At 38.2% G+C, this 26,202-nt stretch overlaps 1 protein-coding gene across 23 annotated transcripts in view; it reads right to left on the reverse strand.

The window, feature by feature from the left end:
* The window catches only part of OSBPL9 (oxysterol binding protein like 9), a 165,388-nt gene that overhangs the window by 64,591 nt on the left and 74,595 nt on the right, over nucleotides 1-26,202 (reverse strand). For 19 of the 23 annotated variants that reach the window (XM_072723995.1, XM_025991844.2, XM_025991843.2 and 16 more), the window contains one exon: nucleotides 2,993-3,069. Coding sequence is in view for 11 of the 23 variants with exons in the window: in XM_025991844.2 (XP_025847629.1) it covers nucleotides 2,993-3,069 (77 nt within the window). In the remaining 12 variants the exon portion in view is untranslated. Of the gene's footprint in view, nucleotides 1-2,992; nucleotides 3,070-4,043; nucleotides 4,228-26,202 lie in introns of all 23 variants that reach the window. The other 4 variants (XM_072723996.1, XM_072724002.1, XM_072724003.1 and 1 more) reach the window with 2 other exon arrangements.

The raw sequence follows: 26,202 nt of genomic DNA on the forward strand, positions 1-26,202 counted from the left end.
ATATATTAATTATATATTATATTAATTATATTAATATTCTGATATTAATAAACTGTGATATACCATCTTAATATTATGATCTCTAATAGTACTAGAAACAGAGAAACCAGACAATGGGGGCCCTGGGGAATGGAAGCTAGAATGGTACACATCCAGAGACAACAGATTCTAAGGGTGATGGTAAAATCAGTGTTGAAGAAGCAAACATGAGATCTACACTGGAGGATGACATAGGCTAAACTAGAAAGGTATTAAATGGCCAGGAAAAATGGAGAAGTAGAGCTCAGACCAAAATGAGAGAAGAAAAGTTCAGAAGTAAAGTGGTAGGGGGTGAAGGTAAGAAAACTGTAGTTGAAGAGAAAATACTTTTAAAATTCAGTATTTTGGAGGTAATGGGGCCCTCAGTAATGACAAGGCCAAAGTATAGTTTAATGGCTAAAGCAGAGATGAAATTAACAGAAAAGGAAGACATGTTAATGCCTTATCCCATGCCCATTTGGCAGAGAGCTCCATGAGCACCTACTCCACAGTGCCTAATAGTACAATACACGTCTCAAAGTACTCGATAAACAGCAATGGAAAAGCAACCGATACACCATCTGTTTCTTTGTTCATTCTTTCAATTATTTCTTCATCTAACAGTTACTGAGCCCTCTTTAGAATGTCAAGTACTGAGAATGGAAATGATGATGAGAGTAGTATCATTAGTAACAATAACCAACATTTGTCAAGTTTTCACTATAGCTAGGAACGATTTCAACAAATTTGCACTTAACTCATTTAATCTTCAAAACAACTCTATAAAGGTAGGTACTTTTATTATCTTCATTTTATAGATGAAGATATGGGAACTCAGACTAAGCTCAATGTAAAAAGTTGAATGTATATGGTGGCACTGGGATATAGACCAAGACATTTGGGCTCTAGAGTCAAGTTCTTTGTCATACTTCACTATATCTGGGAGGAAAATCTTTACTTTTTTTGCCAATCAAATTAACATTTAATTACATAGTTCTAGATGTCCTATCTTCTGCATTCATTAACTTTAGGAAAAATTCATACAAAGATTCTCTTGTATTACATGTTTTTTAAATATCAAAGCTACCGGAGCCTAAGATTTTAAAATTTTCTTTTCCTGCTATTTCTTCTGAGCAAAAGCTCAGAAATTCCAAAATTGTATCAGATTAGGTACCCAACCTTAAGGAATCTGCATCCTAATTGGGGAGGTTGGAGTTACACATACTTTAAAAGAGAAACAAAAAGAATATGATAAGGACTTAGTGAAGCGAACTGGGCTTTGAAGAAAAAGGGTGGTATACAAAGGCAGAGTGGAAACAGATGACACCTCAGAGAGAAAGAGAGAACATGATGAGCAAGAAGGTGGAGACCAGAAATGAAAAGATGGGTTCAGAGGAAAGTAAGTAAACAGCAACACTCTAGTAAAAAGCTGATGGAGAGATATAATGGTAGAAATGACTAGAAAGGCAAGTTGAGAACAGATCACAGAAAGACTTGAATGTCAGTCAGTCTCACCAGCCATGGAGGGAATCTCAACTGCCGCATTCAGTCTAATTCTTTCCCGCCCACCCCCCCGCCCAGGCTAATAGGGTTCTTGAAACACTTATCATCATACTGAATCACAAATTTGCTGAAATGATGCCACATTCATTTATAAAACAGACTAAATTAAAAAGAAACCTTTAGAAATTACGAAGTTGCTTTTAAAAAACATAGCTAAAGAGTAACTTACAGATCTCCTAGTTTAACTCCATATTAATTTCTTATATTCTCTTAATAACCACATCCTTGAATAATGTTTTTTAAGCCTCTATTTGAACACTTTCAAGTCATGAGGAGTTCACCATCTTGTATGACCTGGGATGCCCTATACCACACCTTGTCTAATCAAGCCAATTCCTGGTACAGGACAAAAAGTAGAGAAAAGGAGTTATAAAATGTCAGTTTTGTACAACTCAATCCTATCAATTAAAATAATTAAAACAAAATCCCCCAATGCCACAATATAAGCTATTTTGTTGAAAAATAAACGTGGAAAACTATCTTCAGTATGATAGAGTAGACATTTGTTGTTTTTGTCTCTCAGTATCATCTTTTTCCCTATTCTGACTTTGCTTGGTGGGTAACATCTTCTACCCTATCAGCAAAGTGTTTCTGGTGAAGCAGATAACATCCCAGTTCCAGGAATGGAACATATGACTGTAAAATTGTGATTGCTCAGGATTTAGATAATGGCTGAAGCTAAGGTAATCAGCACTAATCCTATTAGTCCTATCATGGTTCAGAAAGAACAATAGTCTTCCGTGGGCTTGGAGCTCCTACAGTATTCTCCTAATAGTACGTTATACATCTCAACAGAATAAGAGGCTGAAATTGCTGCAACCATCTTAATACCACAAAAACAACCTATCTAAAAATACAGCCACCCTAGAAGAAAGAAGGCCTAGAAATAGAAATGGTGGTTCTGGGTCCTAATGACATTGTTGTAGAACCTACTTCAAACCACATCTCTGCCAGATTTACTTTTTCTTAAACTAGTTTGTTGTTTTTTTTCCTACTACTTTCATCCCAAAGAGTCCTGCCTAACACATATGGTAACTGCCAATAAATCCTATAACAAGAACAATAGGTCAACCTCTCAGCACTTATCTACTATCATGCATTGCTGTGTAATTTGATTATATCAATAACCAACTATAAATACTAATTTTAAAAATGATCTGGCACATTTTAACATAGCATTTTACATTCAATATTGCCTTACACTGTCTTATTTTTTATAAAAATCAGTATTTTACCCTATAGAAAGCAGAAGAAAATGACTATAACTTTATAACACTATAAAGGCAAGAATAAGCAATTCAGAAATAAGAAGTTTTCATTATATCATATCACAGTTATTTTTAGAAGCAGAAAATAAACAACAACCAAAAAACCCTAATGAACTATCCAGAAGACAAGTAAAGACTCTTACTTGAAGCTGAAGAGTATGTCGAAGAATTGTTTCTTCTAAGGCATGGATCCACTTCTCTCGCTCATCAGCATCACGAGCTAGAATAAAAGATTATAAAAATTAAAACATTAATTCCTATTCTCTTACTTCATGTTTAAAAATAAAAATTTTAAACCTCAGTACTAATTTGAAAGGTTTTTAGTCATGCCATTTTCTTAACACATTCACTTTCCTATCCTTTCTAAACATGCAATTCTACTTGCAGCAATTTACAACAAAGGAAATAATTATGCTCAATAATACGCAAGCTACTTTCTCAATAAGAACAACCAGAAAACCTGGAATAATTATTTAAAAATATCTGGTTGAGGATCCCTGGGTGGCGCAGCGGTTTAGCGCCTGCCTTTGGCCCAGGGCGCGATCCTGGAGACCCGGGATCGAATCCCACGTCGGGCTCCCGGTGCATGGAGCCTGCTTCTCCCTCTGCCTGTGTCTCTGCCTCTCTCTCTCTCTCTCTCTCTCTCTCTCTCTGTGACTATCATAAATAAATAAATAATTAAAAATAAATAAATAAATCTTTAAAAAAAATATCTGGTTGAAAAAAATCTATAAATAAATAAAAATATCTGGTTGAAGACAATAGAAAACAACAAGGTAAAAAAGAATTAACAAGCCAAAATCTAGAAGACAAACTTCTACAAGATAAGCCTCATATTAAAGACACTTTTCTCATGAGGAATTATAAATTCCAGGAGAAGACATTCACTAAAGAAAACTTGAAAAAGTATCTCCATGCGTACATAGATAATGTCTGATAGAAGGTGGTAAGCAGGAAAGAATAGAGCAACAAAAATAATAAGCACACAAAACTTTAAGAAACCTAGGAATAAACCTAGCCAAAGAGGTGAAAAACCAGTATTCTGAAAACTACAAAACACAGATGAAAGAAACTGAAAAGGACACAAATAATGGAAAGACATTCCATGCTCATGGACTAGAAGAACAAATGTCGTTAAAATGTCTATAGTACCCAAACCAATTTACACATTTAATGTAATCCCTATCGAAGTACCATAAACAGGGCGCCTAGGTGGTTCAGTTGGTTGAGTTTCTTCTACCTTCAGCTCAGGTCATGATCCCACAGTCCTGGGATGGAACCCCACATTGGGGGAGTGGGGGATTTCCCTGCTCAGCAGGGAGCCTGCTTCTCCCTCTCCTCCTTGCTTTGCTATCTTGGTCTCTATCTCTGTGTCTGTCTCTCAAATAAATAAATAAAATCCTTTTTAAAAAATACAAGCATTTTTCAGAGTTAAAACAAACCATTCTAAAATGTGTATGGAACCATGAGAGACCCGAAATAGCCAAAGCAACCTTGAAAAAAGCAAAGCAAAGCTGGCATCACAATTCCAGCCTTCTCGTTATATTACAAAGCTGTGGTCATCAAAATAATATGGTACTGCCACAAAAATAGACACACAGATCAATGGAACAGAAAACTCAGAAATGAACCCACAACCATATGGTCAATTAATCTTTGACAAAGCAGTAAAGAATACTCAATTGAAAAATATAGTCTCTTTAACAAATAGTGTTGGGAAAACTGGACAGGAACATACAAAAGAATGAAGTTGGACCACTTTGTTACACCATACACAAAAATAATTTCAAAATGGATGAAAGCCTAAATGTAAGAAAGGAAACCATCAAAATCCTAGAGGAAAACACAGGCAATAACCTCTTTCTGACTAGAAATGTCTCCTGAGGCAAAGGAAACAAAAGGAAAAATTTAACTATTAAGACTTCATCAAAATAACTGCACAGTGAAGGAAACAATGAGCACAACTAAGAGGCAACCTATGGAATGGGAGAAGATATTTGCAAATGACATACCTGACCAAGGGCTAGTATCCAAAATATATAAACAAAGAATTTATACAACTCAATACCCAAAAACAATCCAACTAAAAAGTGAGAAGATGTGAATAGACATTTTTCCAAAGAAGACATACAGATGGCCAACAGACACATGAAAAGTTGCAATATCCCTCATCATCAGGGAAATAGCAATCAAAACCACAATGACATATCACTTCACATCTGTCAGAATGGCTATAATCAACAAAACAAGAAACAACAGGTGTTGGTGAGGATATGGAGAGAGGGCTGCAAAGTAGTGCAGCCACTTTGGAAACACTATGTCGGTTGCTCAAAAAGTTAAAAATAGAACTACCCTAGGACCTAGCAGTTGCACTACCAGATACTACAAAAATACGGATTCAAAGCAATACATGCACCTCAATGTTTATAGCAGCATTATCTACAATAGCCAAACTATAGAAAAAGCCCCAAGTGTCTATCGATTGATGAATGGATAAAGAAGATGTGAGATACACACACACACAATGAAATATTACTCAGCCATAAAAAAGAATGAAATCTTGCCATTTGCAAGGACACGGATGGAGCTAGTATGTATTATGCTAAGCGAAATACATCAGTCAGAGAAAGACAAATACCATATGATTTCACTCACATGTTGCATGAAACAAAAAAAATACAGAATAAAAGAGAGGGAAACCAAGATACAGACTCGTAACTACAGAGAACAAATTGATGGTTGCCAGAAGTCAGGTGGGTAGGGGGACAGGGGAAACAGGTGATTGGGATTAAGGAGTACAATTGTGATGAGCATCAGCTACTGAACGGAAGTGTTGAATACCTAAATTGTACACTTGAAAATACTATTATACTGTATGTTAACTAATTGGAATTTAATAAAAACTTGAAAAAATTATTTAAAAAATGATAAGCATATAGGCAAACTAAATGAATACTAACTACATAAAATAATATCTTGTGAGGTTGTAAAAAAATACATACAAAACTAAATATAAAACAACTGCAAATAGATTGGGAAAGAGAAAACAGAGTTAAAGAATTCTAAGGTTCTGTATTGTTTAGGAAGAAGATAAAACTACCAATTGACATCAGATTTTAGCAGCTACAGGATTTGTTATAATTTTTAGAGTGATCACTAAAAGGTTACATGTTTAACTTCCAACATAATAAATTTAAAAATTCAATAATGAAAAAAAAAATCCAAAACCTGACAAGAAAGAAAGAAGAAAGAAATAATATACAAGACAAAAAGAAAATATATGGTAAACTGATACATTTTTAACCCTAAAACACCAATTATTAAATTAAATGTAGATGAAGTATGTAAATATTGCAATTAAAGAAGGGAGGGACACCTGGTTGGCTCCATCAGTTAGGCACCCAACTCCTGATTTCAGCTCAGGTCATGATCTTGGGGTGGAAAGACTGAGCCCCACATGGCAGCTGTGTGTGTGGAGCCTGCTTGAGATTGCTCTCCTTTTCCCTTTGCCTCCTTCCCCCCTCCCTCAAATAAATAAATGAAGAAGAAAAGAAAGAAGAAAGAAAGAAAGAAAGAAAGAAAGAAAGAAAGAAAGAAAGAAAGAAAGAAAGAAAGAAAGAAAGAGAAAGAAAGAAAGAAAGAAAGAAAGAAAGAAAGAAAGAAAGAAAGAAAGAAAGAAAGAAAGAAAGGAGGAGGAGGGAGGAGGAGGAAGAGGAGTTCAGAGATGACTGGGTGGCTCAGTTAGCATCAGACTTTTGGGTTTTGGCTCAGGTCATGACCTCATGGTATGGGATCAAATCCCACAACCAGCTCCACTCTCGTACAGAGTCTCATTGTCCCTATCCCCTCTCCCTCTGCTCCTTCCCCTCAACTTAGCATGTGCCTGCAACTCTCTCTCTCAATAAACAAAACCTTAAAAAAAGGGGGGGTTTTAAATAATATTTTATGATGCTTACAAGAGACGATTACTAAATAAAAGGTTACAGAAATATTAATAATAAGAGTATAAAAAAAAAGACCATTAAAAAAAGAAAAAGGGGGCAGCCCGGGTGGCTCAGCAGTTCAGCACCACCTTCAGCCCAGGGCCTGATCCTATGTCAGGCTCCCTGCATGGAGCCTGCTTCTCCCTCTGCCTGTGTCTCTGCCCCTCTCTCTCTCTGTCTCTCATGAATAAATAGATAAAATCTTAAAAAAAAAAAAAAAGATCATAGAAACACTAACTCCAAAAAAGCTATTATTAAAATTACATAAAACAAGCTTTACCAGAAAATCAAGAGGCTCACTTTGCAAATAAAGAGGTTCAAGCCATCAAGAAAATATAAATTTCTATGTAGCTAATAATATGGATTCAAGAAATACATGTATGTGGCAAAAACTTATAGAATATAAGGAAAAATAGACAAAATACCACAATTACAGTGGCAGATTTTGATACATCTCATTCGTTAACCAATTAGATGAATAAGAGAAAAAATGAGTAAGAATCTAGAAGATATGAACAATCCCTGATATAAACGTGGTCTAATGGGCATACATAGAACACTGTACAACAAATATGAAACAGAGGAGGGGCAAGATGGCGGAAGAGTAGGGTCCCCAAATCACCTGTCCCCACCAAATTACCTAGATAACCTTCAAATCATCCTGAAAATCTACGAATTCGGCCTGAGATTTAAAGAGAGAAGAGCTGGAATGCTACAGTGAGAAGAGTTCAGGCTTCCATCAAGGTAACAAGACTGGGGGTGTGGGGGGGTGGGATTAAAAAACAAAAGGCATCCAAGGGGGAGGGGCTCCCGCCCCAGGACAGGAAAGCTTCGTCCTGGAGAAGCAGGAGCTTCCCCCATCTTCCCGGGCGGAAAGGTGCTCGCAGGGAGTTAGAGCAGGACCCCAAGAGGGCGGGGATGCCCTCAGGCTCCCTGGGACACTAACAGACACCTGCCCCCCCCCCCCCCCCCCCCGGGGAGAGTGCGCTGAGCTCCCTGAAGGGCTGCAGCGCGCACAGCGGGACCCGGCGGGACCGGAGCAGCTCGGAGGGGCTCGGGCGGCGGCTCTGCTTGGAGGCGGCTGCGTGGCCCGGAAACAGCTCGGAGGCGGCTCAGGCAGAGGAAGAGGCTCTGCGCGGAGGGGGCGGCGCGGCCCGGGAGCAGCTCGGAGGCGGCTCGGGCAGAGGAAGAGGCTCCGTGCGGAGGGGGCTGCGTGGCTCAGACAGCAGCTCCGAGGGGGTCGGGCGGCAGCTCCGCGGAGGGGGCTGCGTGGCCGGGAGCACGAATCCAACAGCGCAGGCCCGGGAGCACTAGGCGCCAGGACACAGCCCAGGATCCGGCCTCCTCCCGGGACAGGCAGAGGCCGGGAGGGCCCAGGGAGGGCCCAGGACCGCAAGGACACTCCTGCCCCGAGCTGAGCAGATCAGCGGCCCCGCCCCGGAGCCTCCAGGCCCTGCGGACCGAGAGCTCCATAGTTACTGCGGGGGCTGAATCCAGGGCTCTAGAGCTGGCCGCCACCACTGGGGTTGGTCCTCCAGGGGCCTCATGGGGTAAACAACCCCCACTAAGCCCTGCACCAGGCAGGGGGCAGAGAAGCTCCCCCAAGTGCTAACACCTAAAAATCAGCACACAGGCCCCTCCCCCAGAAGACCAACTAGAGGACAAGTTCCAGGGGAAGTCAAGGGACTTAAAGTATACAGAATCAGAAGATACTCCCCCGTGGTTTTTTTTTTTTTTTTCTTTTTGATTTGTTCGCTACCCCCACCCCCTTTTTTTTTCTTTCATTTTCTTTCTCTTTTTCTTTTTTTTCTTTTTTCTTCCTTTTTTCTTTTATTCTTTTTCTCTTTCCTTCTTTCTCTCCTCTCTTTTTCTCCTTTTCCCAATACAACTTGTTTTTGGCCACTCTGCACTGAGCAAAATGACTAGAAGGAAAACCTCACCTCAAAAGAAAGAATCAGAAACAGTCCTCTCTCCCACAGAGCTACAAAATCTGGATTACAATTCAATGTCAGAAAGCCAATTCAGAAGCACTATTATACAGCTACTGGTGGCTCTAGAAAAAAGCATAAAGGACTCAAGAGACTTCATGACTGCAGAATTTAGATCCAATCAGGCAGAAATTAAAATCAATTGAATGAGATGCAATCCAAACTAGAAGTCCTAACGACGAGGGTTAACGAGGTGGAAGAACGAGTGAGTGACATAGAAGACAAGTTGATGGCAAAGAGGGAAACTGAGGAAAAAGAGACACAATTAAGAGATCATGAAGACAGATTAAGGGAAATAAACGACAGCCTGAGGAAGAAAAACCTACGTTTCATTGGGGTTCCCGAGGGCGCCGAAAGGGACAGAGGGCCAGAATATGTATTTGAACAAATCCTAGCTGAAAACTTTCCTAATCTGGGAAGGGAAACAGGCATTCAGATTCAGGAAATAGAGAGATCCCCCCCTAAAATCAATAAAAACCGTTCAACACCTCGACATTTAATAGTGAAGCTTGCAAATTCCAAAGATAAAGAAAAGATCCTTAAAGCAGCAAGAGACAAGAAATCCCTGACTTTCATGGGAAGGAGTATTAGGGTAACAGCAGACCTCTCCACAGAGACCTGGCAGGCCAGAAAGGGCTGGCAGGATATATTCAGGGTCCTAAATGAGAAGAACATGCAACCAAGAATACTTTATCCAGCAAGGCTCTCATTCAAAATGGAAGGAGAGATAAAGAGCTTCCAAGACGGGCAGGAACTGAAAGAATATGTGACCTCCAAACCAGCTCTGCAAGAAATTATAAGGGGGACTCTTAAAATTCCCCTTTAAGAAGAAGTTCAGTGGAACAATCCACAAAAACAAGGACTGAATAGATATCATGGTGACACTAAACTCCTATCTCTCAACAGTAACTCTGAACGTGAACCGGCTTAATGACCCCATCAAAAGGCGCAGGGTTTCAGATTGGATAAAAAAGCAGGACCCATCTATTTGCTGTCTACAAGAGACTCGTTTTAGACAGAAGGACACCTAGAGCCTGAAAATAAAAGACTGGAGAACCATTTACCATTCAAATGGTCCTCAAAAGAAAGCAGAGGTAGCCATCCTTATATCAGATCAACTAAAATTTACCCCGATGACTGTAGTGAGAGATGAAGAGGGACACTATATCATACTTAAAGGATCTATCCAACAAGAGGACTTAACAATCCTCAATATATATGCCCCGAATGTGGGAGCTGCCAAATATATCAATCAATTAATAACCAAAGTGAAGAAATACTTAGATAATACACTTATACTTGGTGACTTCAATCTAGAGCTTTCTATACTCAATAGGTCTTCTAAGCACAACATCTCCAAAGAAACGAGAGCTGTAAATGATACACTGGACCAGATGGATTTCACAGATATCTACAGAACTTTACATCCAAACTCAACTAAATACACATTCTTCTCAAGTGCACATGGAACTTTCTCCAGAATAGACCACATACTGGGTCACAAATCGGGTCTGAACCGATACCAAAACATTGGGATCGTCCCCTGCATATTCTCAGACCATAATACCTTGAAATTAGAACTAAACCACAACAAGAAGTTTGGAAGGACCTCAAACACGTGGAGGTTAAGGACCATCCTGCTAAAAGATGAAAGGGTCAACCAGGAAATTAAGGAAGAATTAAAAAGATTCATGGAAGCTAATGAGAATGAAGATACAACCATTCAAAATCTTTGGGATGCAGCAAAAGCAGTCCTAAGGGGGAAATACACCGCAATACAAGCATCCATTCAAATACTGGAAAGAACTCAAATACAAAAGCTAACCTTACACATAAAGGAGCTAGAGAAAAAACAGCAAATAGATCCTACACCCAGCAGAAGAAGTTAGTAAAGATTCGAGCAGAACTCAACGAAATCGAGACCAGAAGAACTATGGAACAGATCAACAAAACCAGGAGTTGGTTCTTTGAAAGAATTAATAAGATAGATAAACCATTAGCCAGCCTTATTAAAAAGAAGAGAGAGAAGACTCAAAATAATAAAATCATGAATGAGAAAGGAAATACAAACGATTTTAAAAACATATAATGAACAGCTCTATGCCAATAAATTAGGCAATCTAGAAGAAACGGACGCATTCCTGGAAAGCCACAAACTACCAAAACTGGAACAGGAAGAAATAGAAAACCTGAACAGGCCAATAACTAGGGAGGAAATTGAAACAGTCATCAAAAACCCCCCAAGACACAAAAGTCCAGGGCCAGATGGCTTCCCAGGGGAATTCTATCAAACGTTTAAAGAAGAAACCATACCTATTCTACTAAAGCTGTTTGGAAAGATAGAAAGAGATGGAGTACTTCCAAATTCGTTCTATGAGGCCAGCATCACCTTAATTCCGAAACCAGACAAAGACCCCACCAAAAAGGAGAATTACAGACCAATATTCCTGATGAACATGGATGCAAAAATTCTCAACAAGATACTAGCCAATAGGATCAAACAGTACATTAAGAAGATTATTCACCATGACCAAGTAGGATTTATCCCCGGGACACAAGGCTGGTTCAACACTTGTAAAACAATCAATGTGATTCATCATATCAGCAAGTGAAAAACCAAGAACCGTATGATCCTCTCATTAGATGCAGAGAAAGCATTTGACAAAATACAGCATCCATTCCTGATCAAAACTCTTCAGAGTGTAGGGATAGAGGGAACATTCCTCAACATCTTAAAAGCCATCTACGAAAAGCCCACAGCAAATATCATTCTCAATGGGGAAGCACTGGGAGCCTTTCCCCTAAGATCAGGAACAAGACAGGGATGTCCACTCTCACCACTGCTATTCAACATAGTACTGGAAGTCCTAGCCTCAGCAATCAGACAACAAAAAGACATTAGAGGCATTCAAATTGGCAAAGAAGAAGTCAAACTCTCCCTCTTCGCCTATGACATGATACTCTACATAGAAAACCCAAAAGCCTCCACCCCAAGATTGCTAGAACTCATACAGCAATTTGGTAGCATGGCAGGATACAAAATCAATGCCCAGAAATCAATGGCATTTCTATACACTAACAATGAGACTGAAGAAAGAGAAATTAAGGAGTCAATCCCATTTACAATTGTACCCAAAAGCATAAGCTACTTAGGAATAAACCTAACCAAATAGGTAAAGGATCTATACCCTAAAAACTATAGAACACTTCTGAAAGAAATTGAGGAAGACACAAGGACATGGAAAAATATTCCATGCTCATGGATTGGCAGAATTAATATTGTGAAAATGTCAATGTTACCCAGGGCAATTTACACGTTTAATGCAATCCCTATCAAAATACCATGGACTTTCTTCAGAGAATTAGAACAAATTATTTTAATATTTGTGTGGAATCAGAAAAGACCCCAAATAGCCAGGGGAATTTTAAAAAAGAAAACCGTTGCTGGGGGCATCACAATGCCAGATTTCAGGTTGGACTACAAAGCTGTGGTCATCAAGACAGTGTGGTCCTGGCACAAAAACAGACACATAGATCAATGGAACAGAATAGAGAACCCAGAAGTGGACCCTGAACTTTATGGTCAACTAATATTCGATAAAGGAGGAAAGACTATCCACTGGAAGAAAGACAGTATCTTCAATAGATGGTGCTGGGAAAATTGGACATCCACATGCAGAAGAATCAAACTAGACCACTGTCTTGCACCATACACAAAGATAAACTCAAAATGGATGAAAGATCTAAATGTAAGACAAGATTCCATCAAAATCCTAGAGGAGAACACAGGCAACACCCTTTTTGAACTCGGCCACAGTAACTTCTTGCAAGATACATCCACAAAGGCAGAAGAAACAAAAGCAAAAATGAACTATTGGGACTTCATCAAGATAAGAAGCTTTTGCAAGCAAAGGATACAGTCAACAAAACTAAAAGACAACCTACAGAATGGGAGAAGATATTTGCAAACGACATATCAGATAAAGGGCTAGTTTCCAAGATCTATAAAGAACTTATGAAACTCAACACCAAAGAAACAAACAATCCAATCATGAAATGGGCAAAAGACATGAAGAGAAATCTCACAGAGGAAGACACAGTCATGGCCAACAAGCACATGAGAAAATGCTCTGTATCACTTGCCATCAGGGAAATACAAATCAAAACCACAATGAGATACCACCTCACACCAGTGAGAATGGGGAAAATTAACAAGGCAGGAAACCACAAATGTTGGAGAGGATGCGGAGAAAAGGGAACCCTCTTACATTGTTGGTGGGAATGTGAACTGGTGCAGCCACTTTGGAAAATTGTGTGGAGGTTCCTCAAAGAGTTAAAAATAGACCTGCCCTACGGCCCAGCAATTGCACTGCTGGGGATTTACCCCAAAGATACAGATGCAATGAAACGCCACGACACCTGCACCCCAATGTTTATAGCAGCAATGGCCACAATAGCCAAACTGTGGAAGGAGCCTCGGTGTCCATCGAAAGATGAATGGATAAAGAAGATGTGGTTTATGTATACAATGGAATATTAGCCATTAGAAATGACAAATACCCACCATTTGCTTCAACGTGGATGGAACTGAAGGGTATTATGCTGAGTGAAATAATCGGAGAAGGACAAACATTATATGTTCTCATTCATTTGGGGAATATAAATAATAGTGAAAGGGAATATAAGGGAAGGGAGAAGAAATGTGTGGGAAATATCAGAAAGGGAGACAGACCATAAAGACTCCTAACTCTGGAAAATGAACTAGGGGTGGTGGAAGGGGAGGACGGTGGGGGATGGGGATGAATGGGTGACGGGCACTGACGGGGGCACTTGACAGGATGAGCACTGGGTGTCATTCTGTATGTTGGTAAATTGAACACCAATAAAAAATAAATTTATTAAAAAAACTTTTAAAAACAAATTAAAAAAACAAATATGAAACAGAGATGTTTTTCAAGTACACACAGAACATTTCTAAAAACTGACCATATAATGAACCCTAAAATAATTCTCAACAATTTTTAAAGGGTTGAAATCATACAAAACATACTTATAGTGAAATATAAGCTAAAAAACAATTATAGAAGTGTAAATTAGAAAAAATTCAGGGGTGCCTGGGTGACTAGGTCAGTCAAGCGTCTACCTTCAGCTCAGGTCAGGATCCCAAGGTACTGAGACCGAGCCCCACATCAGGCTCCCTGCTCAGTGGGGAGCCTACTTCTCCCTCTCCCTCTGCTGCTCCCCTTGCTTGTGCTCTCACTTGCTCTGTCAAATAAATAAAATCTTTTAAAAATATAGTCTGATGTTTGGGGCAATAAAAATACTACTAGATAATCCACTGGTCAAAGAAAAATATCTCACCAGACATTAGAAAATGTTTAGGGACACTTGGATGTCTTAGTCAGTTAAATCTCTGCCCAGGGTCCTGGGATCAAGACTCACATGGGGCTCCCTGCTCAGTGGGAAGCCTGTTTCTCCCTCTTCCTCTTCCCTTCCCTCCACACCCTCTACACCGCTTGTGCTTCTCTGTGTCACTCTCTCTCTCAAGTAAACAAAATAAAATTTAAAAAAATTAGAATATGGTTAGAACTGCATAAATGAAAACATGACATATTAAAACTTGCTAGACACAGTTTAAAACAGTGAATAAAGGGAAATTTCTAGCCTTAAATCCATGTATAGAGAAGCTAAAAGACTGAAAACAACAGGAAATTAAATTCAAAGTAGAAAGGAAATGATAAAGAACATAAAATAATCAAATAGAGTAGCAAACATAAAACAGATCAATAAAGTTTAAAGTTGGTTACCTGAAATAATGAAATTGATAAACTGCCTACCTATTGTTGGTATGTAGGTAGGTAGACTAAGGAAGTGCTTGAAAAAAAAATGGGGTCATGTCAAAAGGGAAACAGGAGTCAACCTGAAGGAGCTCCATTGGACAAGGCCTAAAGAATTAGAGCTACAGAATGATAGTACTGGCCTATAACCCACAGAATAAAATAAATATCCAAGAATCCAGTACTGATATAAGTAATTAAATAAGTAAATAAATGGGGAAGAAGGCACAGCTCTTTCTTTAGAATTCATTAGTACAGAAGGAATGAGAGAGATTTTAAAAATATCATTACCACAAAAATCACAACAGTAATTATCACAAGCAAGATCCACTAATTGTATATTGAAGCTAAAATCAGGGGGCAAAAGACTCAAAGTATCTTCCCAAAGATACTTATCAATTACAAAGGGAGAAGTAGTAATTTTATGATGGAGAAATCTGGCAGACACCATCCGAGCCCAGTGATTAAGGTTAACATCACCAGTAATAAATTTATTGATACCATATACCTCCCAATACAATCCATTGAGAAGAAAACATCACTTCTGTAGTATTCTTAAAAATATACAATCTCAAATCTATTCATAAGAAAACATAATATATGCCCAAATTGAGAGTCTGCAAAATAATACTCATCAAAAATGTCAAGGTCATCAGGGTGTCTGGGTGGCTCAGTTGGTTAAACAGATGCCTTTGGATCAGGTCATGATCCCAGGGTTCTAGGATTGAGCCTTGTGTGGGGCTTCCCTGCTAAGTGGAGAGTCTGCTTCTCCCTTTCTCTCTGCCCCTCCTCTCTGTTCATACTCTCTCAAATAAATAAAATCTTTTATTTATTTTTTTTAAAGATTGATTTTATTTATTTATTTATAAAAGCTTTTATTTATTTATTCATGAAAAATACACAGAGAGAGGCAGAGACATAGACAGAGAGAGAAGCAGGCTCCCTGAGGGGAGCGCGATGTGGGACTGGATCCTGGGACTGAGATCACACCCTGGGCCATAGGCAGACCCTCAACCCCCAAACCACCCAGGCACCCCTATTTATTTACTGAGAGGGAGAGAGAACAAGCCAGGGGGAATGACAGAGGGAAAAGCAGACTCCCTGCTGAGCAGGGAGCCCGATGTAGGGCTCAATTTCAGGCTCTTGGGATCATGACCCGATCCAAAGTCAGACGTTTAACCAACTGAGCCAAATAAAATCTTTTAAAAGTCAAGGTCATGATAGACAAGAAAATAAGGAATTGCTGTAACTAAATGCAATGGGACCTTGGATTGAATTCTGGAACAGAAAAGGACCATTAGAGGGAAAAATCAAATGAACTCTGTGGTTTAGTTAAAAGTATTACACCAAATGAGGGAAAGATCTAGCTCAAGACATCAGAGCCTGAGCAAGATGATGAGGGCCTACAATAATCCCCCCCACTTATTGACAAGGTATATGTTCCAAAACACACAATGGATGCCTGAAACCATGGATAGTACCAAACCCTATATATACTGTGTTTTTTTCCCATACATACCTATAATAAAGTTTATTTATAAATTAGTAAGATATCCCAGTAAGAAATTAAAAACATTAATAAAATAGAACAATTATAACAATATATTATAATAAAAGTTATGTGAATGTGGCCTGTTTCTCACATTCATATGTGCTCTGAAAATATCTTAATGTACTATACTCACCCTTCTAGTGATGATGTAAGATGATAAAATATCTATGTGATGAGATGAAGTGAATTAATATAGGTATTGTGAAGTAGCATTAGGCTACTATTAACCTGGCAATACATCAAAAGGATCTTCTGCTTCCAGAACTCAGTTAATAGTGGGTAACTGAAACCACACAAAGCAAAACTGTGCATGAGAGAGGCTACTGTCCATCATACCAATGGACAAGGTGGCATGAGGCATCAAAGCCCCAAACAGGATGAAGAACAAATCTACACAGTGCAGAAGTCCAGCATGAGGAGTCAGAATCTAAGAAACGTGAAGAGGGAGTCCGCTCTACAGGGGGCAGAATCAACCCAGCACAGGTCATCGGGGTGCCTGGGTGGCTCAGTTGGTTAAATGGTTGGTTGGTTAAGTCACTTTCCAAGGCTGAGTGGAATAAGGATGACACTCACACAAGGAAATGGGTAACAATGGGAAACTAATTACATACAGAAGGATTGGCCAAATACATAAAGATAACAAGGATAAAGGGTTTCTCACTTTAAAGGGATGGAAAATAATATTACAAATATGGTGAGAGAATGATTTCTGGGGAAAAAGGTATTGATATGAACTCATAGTTTTCAATAGAAAGTAAATAAATACATATGGATGTGGATACACACACGTATATAACATTTATATGTCTCTTAGCTATGAGAGCCAAACAGCACCAAATACACCTAATGCTAGGTATTGATTTCTAAATACCAGTCTCCATCAAAAAGTACCAGGGCTTCTTGGAAAAATGGTTGATTATGAAACTAGGATGGGGAAGGGAGAAAATAAGCCTGGAATATCTTTTTGTGTGTGTGCCAGAAAGTAAAGAAGTAAAGAGATATTTTGTGCCATAAAGCAAGGAAATACTCAGAGAATTATAGGGAACATGTCAAAGGAATACAGAAATCAGCTAAAAGGGAATCTCACTGTCCAAACTGAGAGCAATCTGAACATCAAAATAAATAATGACAGTAAAGAATTATAGGCTGTTGAGTAAAACAGGAAACCATGTTACTACTGATATACATAAACTGAAAGTTTGATGAGGAATGGGATATTGTCATAGCCTCTAAATACTTCCCCACGCGGGATCCCTGGGTGGCTCAGTGGTTTAACGCCTGCCTTTGGCCCAGGGCCCGGTCCTGGAGTCCCGGGATCGAGTCCCACATCAGGCTTCCTGAATGGGGCCTGCTTCTCCCTCTGCCTGTGTCTCTGCCTCTGTGTGTGTGTGTGTGTGTCTCATGAATAAATAAATAAAATCTTTAAAAAAAAATACTTCCCCACGCAATATTAATTACGAAGGGTAAAAGATGAAATTTAACAACAAAGCCTGGCAATACCACCTTAATGAGGTGATCAAAGTTAATATCATCAGTAGTGGGACAAACCAACCCTGCAATAAGAACATAGAATCATTTCTGTGATCTTTGGGCCAAAGATATGCAATCTCAAACAAATCATGAACAAATATCAGGAAAAAAAATGGGAGACATTCTACAAAAATAATTAGCCTATAACCTTTAAAACTGTCAAAGTTAGGGGAACCTGGCTGGTTCAAAAGGTGGAACATAATACTCTTGGTCTCAGAGCTGTGGGTTCAATACCTATGTTGCATGCAGAGATTACTTAAAAATAAAATCTTTTTTAAAAAAGTGTCAAAGTCATAAAAGTCAAGGAAAGACTGTGAAACTATTCCAAACTGAAAGAGACTAAAGAGCTATGAAAACGAAACATAAAATGTGATGCTAAACCAGATCCTGTTGCTATAAAGGAAATTACTGGGACAACTAGAAAAATTTGAACAGAGTCTAAGGATTAGAAGGAATTAATGCACCATTGTTAATTTCCTGATTTTAGTGGTTGTACACTGTGTATACAGGAAAATTTCCTTATTTGCAGGAAATATAAAAAAAAGCATTCAGAGGTGATAGGACATTCAATTAGCAACTTACTTTCAGTTTGGGGGGGCTGTACTGTACTTGCAACTTTTCTGTAAGTATGAGATTGTTCCAAATTTTAAAAATATTAAAATTATGACAAATCAAAGAAAATATAAGTAAATGGAACCATTTCAGGTTATTAGAAAATTCAATACTGCAACATAGTTCAAATTAATCTATATGTTAAATGCAATGCAAATTAAAATTCCAAAAGGCATTTTTGGAAATTTGTCAAGCTGATTCTAAAATACAAATACAAAATGGCACAAAAGATAAAGAATAGCGAAAGCTTTCTGGAGAAGAGTGTCACATTCTTAGAGGATTTACTCTACCAAATACAAAGTCATATTATAAGCCTATAGTAGTTAAGAAAATGTGGTACTGGAGCAAGGATACATAAACACAGCAAGGAAACAGACTAAGAGCCCAGAAACAGGCCCACATAGACCCTTGATTTGTAATAAATGTGGCACCAAAGAGAAGTAATAATCTTTCAATACATGGTGGTAGGACAGTATGAGGAAAAAAAAAAAAAAAAAAAAAACAAACCCTGACCCTACCTTGTATTACACACAAAAATTAATTCCAGGTGATTCCTTTATTCTTAACTGTGAAAGAACAGCAAAGTTTCCAGAAGGTAAAGCAGAAGAATATTATAATTTGGGGATAGAAAAAAACTTCTTAAACAGGATACGAAACTTCTAATTATAAAGAAAATGACTGATAAATTTAACTAAATCAAATGATGTCTCTAAAGACACCATTTAGAGAATGTCATAGTAAGCCACTGTGACATATGGAGTTAAAGAACATGGACTCTAGGTTCAACCCTGAACTTTGCTAGTTATTAACCATATAATTTGCAACAAGTTACTTAATCTTTCTAAGCCTCAGTGTTCTCACTTGTAAAATGACAGTAATAGTATCTACCACATAGGGTTATTGCAGAGATTAAATGAGTTAATACAAATACAACATTTAGACAGGTAAATGACATAAGGTACGTGCTCAATAAGCATTATATTATTATTGAGCATTTATTATGACTGGCCCTGATTTCAAGGAGCTCAAAATCTAGTAAAGACAGATTTGTATTTACCTCTATAAACATCAAAGGAAGTAAATAAAAAATCAGGGAAGAGCTCCTTGAGGAGTTAGGTATTTTTGTTGTTGTTGTTGTTTGTTTTTAAAGATTTTTATTTATTTACTTATGCGAGACCAGAGAGAGAGAGAGGCAGAGGGAAAAGCAGGCTCCCTGCAGGGAGCCCAATGCAGATTCAACCCAGGACCCCAGGATTGCAACCTGAGCTAAAGGCAGACACTTAACCACTGAGCCACCCAGGCATCCTGAGGAATTAGGTATTATAAAATAGAATAGTTTGTCAAGTAGAGAAGGATAAGGATCTTGAAAGAACAGTAACAAGGACACTGAGACATAAAAGAGGTATATTTGGGAAACTGGTTTGAATGTGTCTAGAACACTGGACTGATTTGGGGAGGAAGAAATAGCAAAAGATTATGATCTCCAGCCCAAGAAGTATAAATGGACTTAATCTTTAAGACAATGGAAAGCCCTTACAGAGTTCAAGCCTGAGAACAACAATGAGCTAATCTGCACATCAGGAACATTAATCTGGCAGTGCTGTGGAGAATGAAAAATGGAACAAAACTGGAGGTGGCCACACCAGTTAGTAAGTGGTTGTAACAGTAAGGCCTGAATTGAGAAATGGCTGGGACATGACAACAGATGCCATTCTCATTGCCATCTGGCCATCAAATGGCATTCATCTTTAAGTCTGCCACCCCTCAAAAATGAAATCAGATATAAGGCTCATCAGATTCTTCCTTGATATAGCCCCTCTTTCAGTTCCTTTCTTTCAATTCCTGCTGACTACATGCTGGTTCAAGAATTCATATAGTCTCATGTCTGTAAACAAAGTATCATCACAAATATAGTAAATGTGCTCTACTCTGCTACCTTCAATGCAGCCTGCACACCTCAGACTGAGCTTATATTGAAATACTATTTCTATTTTTAAAAAACCTCAACATTCTACCATATTCTACAGAATTCACATAACCTCCCTGTTTAACAGTAAAATCTCTCTACACCTTCCATTTCACGTTTGTTTTACATGAACCAAAATATCTTCTCAATGACCTCTAACACTCTAAATTATCTTCCTATTCATGGAATACTTTCTCTCTCCTTTAACCTTAACATGGACTCTATTCTTCCTCCTATCTAAATCCCCAAATGCCTCAGAATAAGTCCCAGTTCTCCCCCAGGAAGCCTTACCAAACTAGTCCAACAGCAGTGATCTCTTTCACCTTTGAACTCCTAGAGGACTTACAAATGCCAATGGATCATCCAATTATTCTCTGATCAAATATTTACTATCTATAAAATTTAATCTTATACACACTATACTGTTATTTACATTTTTCACGTGTTTAAGTTCCATCTCTCTGGTAAGATTTTAGGTTTTCTGATAATATTAACCATAGTGTTTACCACAGTATTAGATCTATTCATCTATCCTCTTATCCATCCATCTATCTGTCCAACATTTGTTGAATAGCTATTGTATACCGAGTAATGTTTAGAAACTGAGGATATAATTCAAACAAGACCTAGTCCCTGTCTAGACAGAACATACACTCAAGTGACAGGGAGAAACATGCAAACGGACAACTGCTACTATATACAGAATGACTGAGTAAATCAGTGTAAGCTGAGTTCAAGAACCTATCCCAAGGGGTGTATGTTTATTGAGATGAACTGGAACACAGAGATTAGAGTTGAGTTTTTAAACCTAAGAAACAGAGGCAAAGGTGTGGGGGTGTGGTGAAGGGAATGGAGAAAGGAAGGAGAGGGAGGTGTGGAGAGGAAGAAGAGATATATAGTAGGGGGAGGTGCTAACACGGGAGGCATTCAAATGTAAAGAAGACAGAGTAAGCAAAGGTAAACATGTGGCAAATTACTGTATGAGAATATAGAACTAAGAATCAGAAAATATAGCCGGGGATGCCTGAGTGGTTTAGTCGGTTAAGGTCTGCCTTCAGCTAAGGTCATGATCCCAAGGGTCCTGGGATTGAGCCCCTCCTCCTGCTTCCCACTCAGCAGGAAGTCGGCCTTCTCCTTCTCCCTCTGCCCCTCCCTTCTTTCCTGCTCCCTTCCTCCTTCCCTCTCTCTCTCTCTAATCAATAAAATCTTTTTAAAAAGAAAATGTAGCCCATGCTTTGTTATTTTTTTTCTAGTGTTGACCTTAGCAAGTCACTATACCATCTTCAAATTGGAGGCTTACTGGCATAAAGACAGGCATACAGACCAATAGAAAAGAACAGAAAGCCCAAAAATAAACCCTGGCATGTGTGGCCAAATGATTTTGGCTATTGTGCAAAGACTACACAATGGGGAATACTACACAATGGGGCAAAGTCAGTCTTCAACAAATGGTGCTGGGATAACTGGATGTCTACGTTCAAAAGAATGAATTTGGGCTCTTCCTTACCTTATACTATATGCAAAAATTAACAAACTAGATTAAATTTAAGACCTAAAACTATTAAACTAGAAGAAAACAAAGAAAGCTTCAGAACACTGGATTTGGCAAGGATTTCTTGGGTATGACATCAAAAGCACAAGAAATAAAATGAAAAAAATAGACAAATAGAACTACAACAAATTTAAATTTTTCTGTGGAAAATAAAATTTTCTGTGGAAAGGAAACAATCGAAAGAAAAAAAACAATCTTCAGAATGAGAGAAAATAACTACAAATCATATATTTAATAAGAGGTTAAGATCCAGAATATTTAAGAACTGCTATAGCACAACAACATTAAAACAACTCAATTAAAAAATGGACCAGAGACTTGAATAGACGTTTCTCCAAAGAAGACATACAAGTACTCCAATCAGCACATGAAAGGATACTCAGCATCACTAATCAGCAGGGAAATTCAGGCCAAAACCACAATGAGATTATCACCTCACACCTATCAGGATGGTCACTATCAAAACAACAAAAAATAAGTATTGATGAGGATGCAGGGAAGTTGGAATACTTGTTCCCTGTTAGTGGGAATATAAAATGGCAGAGCTATTATGGATAACAGTATGAAGATTCCTCAGAAAATTAAAAATAGGGACACCTGGGTGGCTCAGTGGTTGAGCGTCTCTCTTTGGCTCAGGTCATGATTCCAGGGTCCGGGGATCAAATCTCACACCACGCAGGGAGTCTGTCTCTCCTTCTGCCTATGTCTCTGCCTCTCTCTATGTGTCTCTCATGAATAAGTAAATAAAGTCTTAAAACAAAGAAAATTAAAAATAGAATTACCATATGATCTAGCAATTCCACTTCTGAGTATTTATGCAAAAGAACTCAAAGTAGAATCTCAAAGAGGTATTTGCACATTCACAGCACATTATTCACAAAAGCCAAAAGGTGGATGCAACCCACTGTCACTGAAAGATGACTGGCTAAAAAAATGTAGAATACACATGCAATGGAATATTATGCAGCATTTTTAAAGGAGGAAGTCTTACCACAAGCTACCACATGGATAAAATTTGAGGACATTATGCTAAGCAAATTAAGCCAGTCACAAAGGACAAATACTGTATGATTTTACTCATATGGAATATCTAAAGTAGTCAAAATAATAGAAACAGGAAGTAAAAATGTGGTTACCAAGGGTTATGGAGAAAAGGGAGGGAGGATTAGTATTTAGCAAGTATAGAGTCTCAGAGTCACAGGATGAAAAAGTTATGGAGATTTTTTCACAACAATGTGAAGATACTGAACACAACTAAACTGTACACTTAAAATGATTAAGATAAATTTAATGTTGTATGCTTTTTATAATTAAAAATAAAATTGGCAGCTTAGACTAAATCATCTGTTCTACCTGAAAATTCAATACTCTATTATTCTAACTAACCTGACTCACCTTCCCCCATTCTCCCATAAGTCAGTAAACAAATCTCTACCCTACTGAATTGAATAGGAAAAATATCTTTGTGTATATGAAACACCAATAAGATGTCTGGTTATTTACTCATAATAAATTATTTGTTCATATGAAAAATAAAAATTAGTAATGATACACACAATTCACAAGCCACCTGCAAAGGCAGCGCTCTAAAACTGAAATTAAAGCTACACTAATTATGAGTGAATCCCTGCTAAAAGTACCTAAATTTTTTTTTTTTTAAGATTTTATTTATTCATGAGAGACACAAAGAGAGAGGCAGAGAGAGAAGCAGGCTCCATGCAGGGAGCCCAATGTGGGACTCGATCCCAGGTCTCCAGGATCACGCCCTCAGCCGAAGGCAGGCACTCAACCACTGAGCCACCCAGACGGCCAGAGGGCCCTAAATTTAACAAATTAATTAAAACAACTTGTAAATACTGCATTATTTCCCCCAAATATGTACAGATAGGTTAACTCTTCCTCTTTTAAGTTTATTTACTTTTTAGTAATCTCTACACCCAACATGGGACTTGAACCCACAACCACAAGATCAAGAATGGGAGTGGTACCAGCCAGGCATCTCAACTCTTCCTCTTTTTATACACTCAGTTTATCTCTAAAATTTCTTCTCTAGCATCTATGTCTCCTCTTCATTACATTTTCAAACTCTTTCCATTCTCTGAGCCAGTAGGTTACAAATTTTGTTTGGCTGTGACCCACAATAAGAAAGAGATTTTAGGGCACCTGGGTGGCTTAATCAGTTAAGTATTTGACTCTTGATTTTGGCACAGGTCATGACCCTAGGGTTGTGAGACTGAGCCCAGTGTTGTGCTCTGTACTCAGCAGGGAATCTGCTTGAGATTCTCTCTCTCCCTCTCCCTCTGCCCCTTCCCATGCTCATTCTCTCTCTCTCTCTCTCTCTCTCTCTCTCTCTCTCTCAAATAAATAAATAAGGGCAGCCCAGGTGGCTCAGCGGTTATATATTTATATATATAAATATATAAGCTTAATATATATATATATATATTTATAACCATGTCCCAGTTCACAAATACAGTCACATCTATGTCTACATATACATATAAAATTGAAACATTAGTTTCACAAAACAATGTCTGCTCTAACCACATGTCATACACACTGATATTTCCTCTGTGTTATACCTCACTTTTTAAAAAAAATGCTGATCTCCACAGTTTGGAAAACACTGCCCTAAGCCATCCAATGTCCCACAAAGCTATTGCTTTCCAGTGTCCCTTAGTGTAGTATAAAAGCTAGGAGGTTGGCCATGATACCTACTTTTGCCCTTATTTAGCCAGACCTTGAGCAAGTTACTTAAACTCTCTAAAGTTTACTTTTCTTGGGCAGCCCCAGTGGCTCAGCGGTTTAGTGCCGCCTGCAGCTCAGGGCATGATCCTGGGGACCTGGGATCGAGTCCCATGTCGGGCTCCCTGCATTGAGCCTGCTTCTCCTTCTGCCTGTGTCTCTGTCTCTCTCTCTCTCCTCTCTGTGTATTCTCATGAATAAATAAATAAAATCTTTAAAAAAAAAACGTTTACTTTTCTTATATATAATCTAAGAATGATGATATTACCTGTGGGAATGATAGTAGTACTTAGAATTACAAGGCTGTTGTGACATTTAAGTAAAATTATTAATTTGTACAATATTTATTATAGTGTCTGACATATACTAAAATATCAATATAACAAATAGCCTCAAGAGAAAACAAATTCTATTAATAATGTAATAAATGATTAGCCAAAATAAACAAGTAGGGAAGGGATTACTAGTAACTCCTCTAATTCCTATAATGCCTGGCTTATATAGAAACAATGTAAATTGGACAGAAGGAAAAACAATATTCATTAAGTAAAATACTTACATTTTCAGCATTCTACAATCTTCACTCTTTATTATATATCTATTCACATTTCCTACATTATACATATTTGAAGTAATTTTTTTTGAAGTAGATTTTCAGATACATTTCCAAAATTCCTGTATTTTGTCATTCCTGACGCACTGCTTAGGAATGTGTCCTCTTATAGTCACACTTTCTTCTCCATTAAGATATAACAACTATAAATACATTATTACCTATTTGCAAAAGGAAGGGGTTATTTGCCTGTTTTGTAATTGGAGTAAAAAGAAGAATTGTCCTCTAAAATCAGGAAGGTCTTGTTTTCTCTGAAAGTTATGAAATAAAAACATTACATAAAAAACATGTTTACAAAATTAAGTGTTGAGACACTGCTCAAATATCTACTGAGCCCCAATATATATCAGGTACTGTGTTAGAGATATAAACAAGGACAAAACAATTCATGATCTGAATTAATTTATCCTAGAAAGTACAATCACTTGGTTGGGTAGCCCACTGTTGAGTGAGATGTTATCTTTATCCATTCTGATAAACTCTAATATATCTGCTTACTAGAATCTTACTCATTCTTCTGGGCTATGCTGAAATGTCACCTTCTCTATGTGTGTTATTCATGTTAGGAAGACCTGCTCTCTCTTTCCTTAAATGTATTCAAATATTCCAGTATTGGGGTAGGATATAAATACATACCATATACCAGCCATTATCTCAGGCATTAGGGGTACAACTTTGAACAGCAGTTAATAACTACAGTCAAGCAATAATCAGGGTGCAAATCTACCTTTGTCCTACTTACTTCCCATTATACTCCTTCAGGAACCACTCTATTTCAGTTACATTGTAATTAATGCTCTCAGGAGTCACACTTCCCAGATTTTCCTCAAGTTATTCCCCCCTCAGCTGAAGTGCCAGTCTTTTTTTTTTCTTTAAATTCATTTATGATAGTCACAGAGAGAGAGAGAGAGAGGCAGAGACATAGGCAGAGGGAGAAGCAGGCTCCATGCACCAGGAGCCCGACGTGGGATTTGA

This window comes from Vulpes vulpes, chromosome 10, assembly GCF_048418805.1.
Source record: "Vulpes vulpes isolate BD-2025 chromosome 10, VulVul3, whole genome shotgun sequence".
Taxonomy (NCBI): domain Eukaryota; kingdom Metazoa; phylum Chordata; class Mammalia; order Carnivora; family Canidae; genus Vulpes; species Vulpes vulpes.